Here is a 10,314-nt window from a genome sequence, read left to right as displayed (position 1 = left end):
GAACTCAGAAATCCGCCTGCCTCTGCCTCCCGAGTGCTGGGATTAAAGGCGTGCGCCACCACGCCCGGCTGCCAACATCTTTTCCACATACTCTCTCCCCACTTGCATATTACTTTGGGACAAAGCTGAAATAGCCTAGTGTTTTACTTATAAATATATCAGTATGAATCTCTAAAAGGTAAAGACTTTTTTTAAGAAGTAATTTTTCTTCAAGCAGATGTTTTTTTTAAGGATTTGTTTGTTTATTTTATGTACTACTGCAGCTCTCTTCAGACACACGAGAAGAGGGCACTGCAGGTAGGTGACTGAGCCACCATGTGGTTGCTGCGAATTGAACTCAGGACCTCTGGAAGTGCAGTGAGTGCTTTTAACCACTAAGCCATCTCTCCAGCTCCAAGACTTCTTTTAAAAACATGACTATAATACAGTCATCATATCACAAAAGTATCAACAGTGATTGTGTGTGTTTGTGCACATGTGCTAGGGTCTGAAGCCAGGGCTTTATTCATCTTGTATATACTAGGCAAGTGTTATACTATAGAACTAAGCCCTTAGCACCTTCAATGCTCTATCTATGTTCCCAGTGTGTAGGGCTACAGGTATGTGCCACCATGACCTACTTTTTAAGTGTCAACTGGGGACTAGAGAGAGGGCTTGGTGGTTTAGTAATATTTGTAGTTCATCCAGGGGACCTATAACTCCAGTCCTGGGGCATCTAATGTCTGATTTCCTCAGGTACCACATACATATGATGTACAGACATATACAGAGGCAAAACACCATACCCAGAACATAGAAAAATAAAGGCAAAACCACTAAGTATCACCTGGCATAGCTCTTGCCACAGGAGAACTTTTGCTCTGTTTTGTTTTGTCTTGTTGAAGGCAGGGTTTCTCTGTGTAGCCCTGGCTGTCCTGGAACTCATTCCAGACCAGGCTGGCCTCAAACTCAAAAGATCCACCTGCCTCTGTTTCCTGAGCGCTGGGATTAAATGCCTGCACCGCCAATGCCTGGCTCATGTAAGAATTCTTGCTACATTGCTGGGTTCTTTTTTTTCCCTTATGGAGTCATCAAGACACATTGATTAAGTGTGACACTGCCCTGGCTAGACAGGAATATAAACTAGGCTGGGCAATCAAATACTCAAAGTGAATCATAAACTTATTTTGAAAACAATTTTGGTGTCATTTCATCATTTATAAAGAAGAAAGCAAATCAATACATCAATGAGTTGGGTGTGCTTATTTTTAGATAAAGAATTACCTCCTAGACTAGGTATGGTAGCACATCTCTGTAATGCCAACACCTAGAGGTATGAGAATTGGAAGTTCAAGGTCCCATTCTACTACATAATGAGTTTGAGGACAGCCTGGGCTATTTAAGACCCTGTCTCAAAAAAACAAAACAAAACAAAACAAAACAAAAAAAAAAACAAGCACAAGCACAGCATTAGGTCTTGACTGCGCATTTGATACTGTCTGATGTAAAGCATCTTCGACGTTTTTCAGACTTGATCAATAGCCTAACTTTATAGTCATCAACTCTAGAATGCTGCTCTGGCAGAGTACATGGTACAAAACTACAGAAGTATCAGTGCAAAAATTGTTGGAAATTCTGTCCTAATTTCATGCAGGATTAATTTAGTGCCTTTTTTCCTCTTAAATGAACTCAAGGCAAGCGATTCAAACACTCTGTGCTGGGGGCAAACTCTGTGGTTGGAATGCCTGGCTAGACTGCCTGAAACACTGGGTTCCAGCCACGCTAAGACAAAAAAATCAAAACAAAACATTATAATACAACCCAACCCAAAGAGAAGCTCCTTTGACACTTACATGCTGAGGAGTGGTGACAGAAAAACATTATTTGTTTCTCATAATGGTACAATTGTATTTCCACAAGAACAGAGCCCTTATATGCACATTAAAAAACCCTGCAATTTTTAACATATCTTCACTTCTTTACATTTTGTTTTAAGAACACTTTGAGTGTGTCTATGTGTATGTGTGCACACGGAGGCCAGAGGCTGATGCTAGCCCTTTCTTAGTTGTCCTTCACCTGACTTTTTGAGGCAGGGTCTCTCACTGATCCCCCCACTCTCTGACTCAACTAGTGGCTGCTTAATGATCGCCCAGGCTCTGCCAGTCTCTACTCCGTAGTGCTCGGGCTAAAGGTGCATGCCAACACGCCAGCCATTATGTGACTCCTGGGATCTTAACCTGGGTCCTCACGCTTGTACGACAAGCACTCGATTGACTGAGCACCTCCTGGCTCCTGCTTTAATTTTAATATGTAAGTCAGTTTTGGGGTTTGGTTTTTTGTTTCGTTTCTTGATGGTGGTGGTTGTTTGTTTGTTTGTGGTGGTGTTGTTTTTGTACAGGTTCCACTCCAAAGCCTGAGCTGGTCTCATATCTGGGGTGATGTTACTTACTTCCTCAGCTCCCCAAGTGCTGGGGATTATGGGTATGCTCCAGTTAGCTCTACCTTAAACCTCTCATTTCAAGGTCAGTTAAAAACTTCAAAGCAGAGGCAGGAAGATTAAAAAGTTCAAGTCCTGCTGGAGCTAGAGTGAGTTCAAAGACAGCTTGCTGAGAACTTATCTTAAAATGAAACAAAACAAAACAAACGGAGGGCTGGCACACAGCTCAAGAGCTAGAGAGCGTTTGTCTAGCATACGTAAGGCCTTCCGTTCAATTCTTAGTACTCAAACAAGCATCAATCTTTAGGGAAAAGCCGCATGTCAGAAAGAGGCACACTTACCGGATCAATGCCAAACGGGTACGGGCCACCAAAAACTCCAGGGATCGCAGGGTTCAACTGGAGAACAGAACTCCCCAGAAGCGTCTCTTCCCTATTGTGTTAGAAAAGCCACATTTATTTGTGATTGAGAAGAGGAAACTAAAAAGTAAGCATAAGAGAAACGACTACAGCTATCTCCATTCCTCAGTGAAAATAAAGAAACTAGGGGCTAGGGAGATGGCTGGGGGGAGTGTGCTTGCCTGGGAAGCATGAAGACCAAAGTTTGGATCCCCAGAACCTGCATAAAAGCCAGGCAGGTGTAGCAGCCCTTATGGGAAGCAGAGACAAACAAGCTATCTAACCAGCCTGGCTGATGGCAAGCCCCAGGTTCAGGAAGAGATCCTGAAGCCTCCATGTGTCAGTTAGGAAGACAACCAGCGTCACCCTTGGGCCTTTACAACACCTGCCTGCATCTCTACACAGTCAACACACACACACACACACACACACAGAAAAGAGGAATTCGTAGTTAAGAACAACAGGGAATCAAACATAAAGAAAAATTAAGGGTTGGAGAGATGGCTCAGAAGTTAAGAACACTGACAGCTCTTCCTTCCAGAGGTCCTGAGTTCAATTCCCAGCACCCACATGGTGGCTCACAACCATCTGTAATGGGATCCGATGCATTCTTCTAGTGTGTGTCTGAAGATAGCTACAGTGTACTTATATAAATAGAAAAAAAAATCTTAAAAAAAAAAAAGAAAAATTAAGCACTAATACATAACTAAGTAGGGCATTTAGGTAACTTGCTTTTAATTTACAAGTCAATAAGAAGATAGATTACATTAATTTATAGGCTCAGATCCTTGCTATTTGCTGAGCCAATCATAAAGCCCTTCATAGACTGGAGTATAAATAAGAGGAGACAATATGTCCTTCTGAACCAAACATTTTCAACTACTTCCTACCGGGTGTTAGTTTACCGCTGGCCCTACAAGTCAGAGCTGAACATACAAGGAATTAGCTTTGGCTTTTGGCTTCTGCAACTTACGTCCAGTTCCCTTGAGTGAACATTGGTCGTACACTCCACGATGACCCAAAGATATTCAGGGACTTGGAAAAACAGTCATTGTAGATGAGTCCAGTGTAGATGGAGAACAGTCCCATCAGAAGAATAATGTAGCGGCCACTGAACACCATGCTAAACATCTGGGAGCCAGAGGAAAGGGGTTATAAAGATGAAGTGTGGCAGCATCCCTTGTGACAATGCTCCTTACACCAACCACACAGCAGCCCACCCCATTCTGGCTCTGAAAGCTTCAACCAACAACCAAAATATAAGGCTGAGATGGCTGGAGAAGTAGCTCAATGTCAGAGTACCAGCCCAGCCCCAGTGACATCAAGGATTACCCCCAGAACCACAAGTGAAATAAGAAGAATGCTAAACTAAATCCACTGGCTCAGTACATGGCTTCTTCAATATTCAAACAACTTCCTATTCCCTTTTGGTAACTTCATGGACCTTCTGATCATTGCTATCATCATGAATGCTGCAGAGACCTCACCACCCAGTCCAGTGCAGGGGTCACCGGAACAGTACCTCATTCTCGTGCTTCTGGGAGAGAATCCGGCTCTCCCTCAACACCATCCACACAGCAAACAGTGTCATCAAAATGCCGTGCCCAAAATCTCCGAACATCACAGCAAACAGAAAGGGGAAGGTGATGACAGTGTACGGAGCTACAAAGGAGTCAGAGGGAAAGGCACGAGGTAAGTAAAGGCACCGAGTCCCCACATGCCTCGTTCCTGTCTGCACTCCGAGGCTGATGTGGGATGCTTATTCCTGCATGCTGCATGAATAGACCCTCTCTCAGGAAAACTGTCACAGTGAGATCCACACCCCACAATACAGCTGACAGCTGCATGCTACAGCTGGCACTTCACACTGAGAGGATGAAGGGAAACAGAGCCCTGACAACACTAACATGTTGTTCTCTTCCCTTCCTTCAGCCTCGGGACTCTGCTCTGGGCTAGACCAGCTGTTGCCTCTCTGTGCAGCAACCATTTCTGAGCTGCAGGCTAAAGTTGAATGCTCCGACTCTTGAATCGATAATTAACTCAACACAGGAGACTCCCTGACTTGTGCTGAAAACAGTTCTTATTGCTGTGTTTTTTGTCTAGCTCCAGGACAGGGAAACTAAGAAGTCATTCTAGAATAGAAGGCAACTTGAAAAAAAAGTATGTTTAAAGCAGTCCCCCAAAGCCAAGTGTGTGTTTGGTTGGGTTTTTTGAGACAGGGTTTCACTGTGTAGCCCTGTCTGGCTTAGAACTTGCTCTGTAGACCAGGCTGGCCTTGAACTAAAGAGATCTGCCTGCCTCTGCCTCCAAAGTGCTAGGATCAAAGGTGTGTACCACCATTCCCAGTGATGTTACTCTTTTGAGATGCCAGGTGTTTTGTAGCACTGAGGACGCACACAGCATCTACTAAGGAGCTCACAGTGAAGCACTATTCAGTGATGGAGCTGCTCGTGTCCAGTGGGCACATTTCATAGGATTTACACTCCAACTCAAGTCTGGCCATCTTTACATCTTTAAAACAGCTGTCTCACAGAGTCTAAAACTGAAATACTAGCCAGGCATGGTGGCACATGCATTTAATCCTAGCTCTAGGAAGCAGGTGCAGGCAGATCTCTGTGTCTTGGAAGGCAACCTGGTCTACAAGAGTAAATTCCAGGCTAGCCAGGGATAAATGATGGGACCTTGTTTCAAAACAACACAACACCACAACAAAAACAGTTTAAAATATTAAAAGAATCAAATGAAGTGATAGACATATCTAGTCTCTTGACCCTGTGACATAATGTTGTTTACAAAGTTTGCATTAGGGAACTGCACACACACACATACACACACAAAAGCTCTTAAAACATTAAATAAGGTTGTGATTTCTTGCTGGGCTGCACTCATAGCTCTCCTAAGGCTGAGGTCCAGACGCACCTGCTGGGGGAAAACATCAAATGTTTTTACCTGGGTTAATCTCCCGGTAAGTGCCGATCCCATAAGCATCCACTATGTTCTGGAAGCCGTGCGTGAACTTGTTGGTTTTGTTATATGTCGGGGGTGTCTGGTTTGTCTGCATCCTGTTCAGAATGGAGGGGACAGTGGACCCGCTGTGTTCCTGGGGGAACATTACCAACATGTGAGAACTGGGTTGTCCTCATGGCTGTGCAGCTGTGCATACACAATAATATGTATGATAATGCAGCTGTGCATTATCATTCACTCTGCACATATAGAACATGTAATTTTTTATATACATCCATTCCAATTAAACTAAGAAAAATCAAGATTATTTCATGTTTTTCTCAGTCTTTGGGAAAACTGGGACTAGATCTAAAACTGACAACAGAAGATTTCGGTTAAGTCTTGGAGCCCGCCATGGTGGTTCATGCCTGAGATCCCCAGCGCGCCACGAGGCCTGGACATCCCAAGGCCAGTTTGAGCTACATAGTGAGAAATGACTTCAACAATTGAAAACAGTAATAAATAAAGCAATCAGGGTGGCTATCTGCAGGCAAATAAATAAATAAAAAATAAAAAGTGAGCTTTAATGAATTCTTAGAAAGCACATCGTTATGGTGGGAAAAAATGTAAGCCAGGCAGTGGTGTACCCAGGAGGCTGAGGGGGAAGGAGCCCTTGAATTCGAGAGTTCGAGACCAGAGAAAGCAGACCACACTCTCTGCCCTGCTCCCCACCTACTCTTCCTTCCTGAAGGCCTGGGGTTCCGCTAAGATGCTCATGAAACCACTGACCACACACCAGCTCTTCCTCTGCCCACCCAGCAACACTGCAGGGCTCTGGGGACTCCTCTCTCAGGGGTCACCTCTGAGGTCCCCTGAGGTGCCTCCACACCTGCTAACACTCCAATCTCTTTAGTTTAGTCCTACTGTCTGCTTGATATTTTCTCACAGATTTCTATTCAGGGCCTTGGTGTGACTGCAGCTCAACCCGCTATCCTCCCCTAAGAAGGCCCTCCTGCTGGGCTCCGGCTCCTATGAACTTTAATCACCTGAGACACACAGCTTTGGTGCCTAAGAACCATTTTTAATCTCATTATTGTACTTTAAAATGGATGGATGGATGGATAGATAGATGATAGATAATGTATTCATTTTTCCCTTGAGAATGTCTCACAAATCCATCAGGTTTTGTCAAGTCCTGCCCACAGCCCTCATCAATGACAACTCTATGTTCACAGTGGCCTCGTGACTGGCCACCAACCCTCAGGATTTCTTGGCTCTTCATGGTCTGCTGGTCATGCTTTTGAATCTGCTTTGATCACAGCTACATAACTCACGGCCTCTCTAACCTCCCAGAGTGAGTTATAAATCCTGTGACCTTTGAAAAGTCACTCATAACTGCATTCAATCTGCTGGACGCACTTTTAGCTGCTGCTCTTCCAGATGAACCATTAGAAACCCTGCTCTTGCCTAACACGGTGCACTAACTACAGCACTGTATTTCTGGCTGCTATCTGCAGTGATTTTCCTCTTGTTTGGGGAGGTTTTGTATGTTAAGACAAGGTCTTGGGCTTGTGAGATGGCTCAGTGGGTAAGAGCACCCGACTGCTCTTCTGAAGGTCCAAAGTTCAAATCCCAGCAACCACATGGTGGCTCACAACCATCCGTAATGAGATCTGACTCCCTCTTATGGAGTGTCTGAAGACAGCTACAGTGTACTTATATATAATAAAAATAAATAAATCTTAAAAAAAAAAAAGACAAGGTCTCGTGTAGCCCAGGCTGGTCCCAAACTTACTAGATAGCCAAGGAGGACCTGACCTCCTGATCCCCCTTGCTGTTATTTCCCAAGTACTGGAATTACAAGGATATGCCATCATCCTGGCTTATGCAGCACTGGAGGCTAAACTAGGGCTTCAGCTAGCAAGGACTGGCAGTGTTCAGGAGGCAGAGGTGGGTGGAGCTCTGAGTTCAAGGCCAGCTTTGTCTACAGGATTGCCAAGACAGCAGAGGCTACACTGGGAAACCCTGTCTTGAAGAGCAAAACATACAAACAAAAATACCGGGGCTTTGTACTTGCAAGACACACAATCTCCCAACTCAGCTGCCTCCCCTGCCCTGTCCATACGGTTTCCCGAGTATGTCCCCACTGTGCCATCCGGCTCGTGATCACATGTCACCCTTTCGATGTTTACTCATTTGTTTTCAGCTCTGGGGACCAAGCCCAGGGCCTGAGCTACAGCCCTTGTTATACCAAACCCCACCTTTTCCTGATGCCTTTTCTAGTCACATAAGTGAGAAATAAGTCCACCCTCCCTCTACAACCTGGGGGTCAAGACTTCTTTTGGGGTTTGAGCCACCCTTTTCCAGGGGTCTTATATCAGATATCCTGCATATTGGATATTTACATTACCACTCAATACAGTAGCAAAATTACAGTTATGAAGTAGCAATGAAAATAGTTTTATGATTGAGGATCATGACAACATGAGAAACTGTACTAAAGGGCTGCAGCTGTAGGAAGGGTGAGAACCTTGCCCTACACACATATATATGTGCATATATACATACATACATATGCATGTATACACCCTCCCTGGCTTACTGAGGTCAGTGTCTTAGAAAGCAGGCTGCTGTAACTACCAAGAGAGAGCGAGCCAGGGAGCTAACGCTCCAGCACGGTCTGTCCTGAGGAATCACAGCCATGACCAAATCCCTTCATAGCATTGAGCTGCAGGTTCCGCCCTGGAAAAGAAGGCCAGTCCTCCAGACGATAGATAGAGCATACTCTCAGGGTGGAAGAACACATTAAAGGACTCTGAAGGTGAAACTGTCATAAAAATGAAATTGAGTGGTAGGAGGCTCGCCAGGTTCACTGCTAGCTGGAGACTCACCGTGCCTCTTCGTAGTGCAAACTGGATGGAGTCCAGGTCAGTGACAGGGCACCAGACTTCTGCGATCAGGCACTTCTGGGTCACATCTATATTGCACAGGTTCAGGGTATGGTAGATAGCCTTCATCTTCCGCACCTTGATGAACCAGACCCGGATGTTCTTAGCAGCTGCCTGCAGAACCCTCTGGCGGTGGTCCTCCGTCTGATTCAGAACCTTTTGGGAGAGGGAGGAGAAGGGGAGGGGATCTTCCAACACAAGTCTTCCATCATAGGGCAGGATGCAAACTGGCATTGCTTTCTAGAAAGGATCGCCAGGAAACAACCTTATTCTTCCCCTAGCAAGGTGTATTATTTGGGGTTCTGTAGGTTTAGGGTTGTGGGGGGTCAAACTGCAAGAAATGTGAGTTCTCACAGGGCTAGGGATGGAGCCTGGGGCCTTGTACATGCTATGAAAGCATGCTACCACGGAATTGTGTCTCTAGCTCATAAAATTTGAGTTCTGGGGTGGAGAAAATAACTCAGTAGTAGAGGAAATTGTCCAGCATGCATGAGGCTCTAAGTTCAATTTCTAGCACCACTACAAAAAATAAAATAAAATAAAATAAAAATAAAAGAAGGAAAATGGGTTCTGATTATAACTATTTTCATGTAGCTCCAAGCTGATGACAAACAGGAAAATATTTTTTAGTTTAGTTTTGGTTTTTTTCTCAATATTCAATCTTACCACTAATCCTAGGCACAACACAGAAAGACCCCTGGCTTTGCTTGCATTAAGGTCAGTGACTTTCTAGGGGTTGGCAAGATGGCTCACAGTTCAGAGCTCCTGCTGCTGCTCCTGCTGCTGCTGCTGCTGCTCTTCCAGGGGGCCAGAGTTCAGTTCCCAGCACCCATGAGAGGGTGGCTCTAAACCACCTATCACTCCAGCCCCAGGGGATCCCACGCAAATGTCTCTGGTCTCCAAAGGCACATGCACTCACATCACCACATAAACATGCATACACACATATAACTAAAAATAATACAAATAAATCTTAAAAAGAAAAAAAAAAAAAAGGACCAGTGGACAGTGAGCGACAACAGGTCCAGGTGCTACCTGGTGTAGGAGGAGACAGCTTGTGTGTTGGCCCTTTAAAAATCGGTACAGACGCCCTTAGAGGAAGACACAGGGACAGTCTACATTCCCGTGTCTTGTTTATCATCAAATATGGAAGACATTGGTAGTTATAGGAAACTAAGGAGCTGGTGCGACGGAGAGCTTGGCAGGTAAGGGTGCTTGCCCCCAAGCCTGAGAAGCTGAGGACCATCCCCAGGTGGGAGGGGATAGGGATCTCACAGGCTGTCCTCTGACCTCCACCTGTGTGCCATGATGTGCAAGCACATGTGTATCTAGTCAATACAATGGAATAAAGATGTAATTTTACAAAATGAAGCTAAGCCCACTGTTCCCAATTGTAAGGAACTGTGCCAACGACCCACTCTCACACTCCTGTGTGAGAATCTCTTAAAGCTTTGAAAAGATATTGTAAATTCTTTGAAAAGGAAAGAGTTTCATGTTAACTACATAAAGGAGCCGGGCGTGGTGGCGCACACCTTTAATCCCAGCACTCGGGAGGCAGAGGCAGGTGGATTTCTGAGTTCGAGGCCAGCCTGGTCTACAAAGTGAG

General features: G+C 44.9%; 1 protein-coding gene across 9 annotated transcripts in view; it reads right to left on the bottom strand.

Moving 5' to 3' along the window:
* The window catches only part of Atp6v0a1 (ATPase H+ transporting V0 subunit a1), a 55,342-nt gene that overhangs the window by 21,648 nt on the left and 23,380 nt on the right, over window positions 1-10,314 (bottom strand). For all 9 annotated transcript variants that reach the window (XM_029483302.1, XM_021177830.2, XM_029483301.1 and 6 more), the window contains exons 10-14: window positions 8,652-8,864; window positions 5,764-5,914; window positions 4,337-4,476; window positions 3,788-3,945; window positions 2,758-2,848 (exon numbers count right to left, since the gene is read on the bottom strand). In XM_029483302.1, the coding sequence (XP_029339162.1) occupies window positions 2,758-2,848; window positions 3,788-3,945; window positions 4,337-4,476; window positions 5,764-5,914; window positions 8,652-8,864 (753 nt within the window). The remainder of the gene's footprint in view (window positions 1-2,757; window positions 2,849-3,787; window positions 3,946-4,336; window positions 4,477-5,763; window positions 5,915-8,651; window positions 8,865-10,314) is intronic.

Source organism: Mus caroli, chromosome 11 (genome assembly GCF_900094665.2).
Source record: "Mus caroli chromosome 11, CAROLI_EIJ_v1.1, whole genome shotgun sequence".
Lineage (NCBI taxonomy): Eukaryota > Metazoa > Chordata > Mammalia > Rodentia > Muridae > Mus > Mus caroli.
This window is presented reverse-complemented; position numbering and strand designations above follow the sequence as displayed.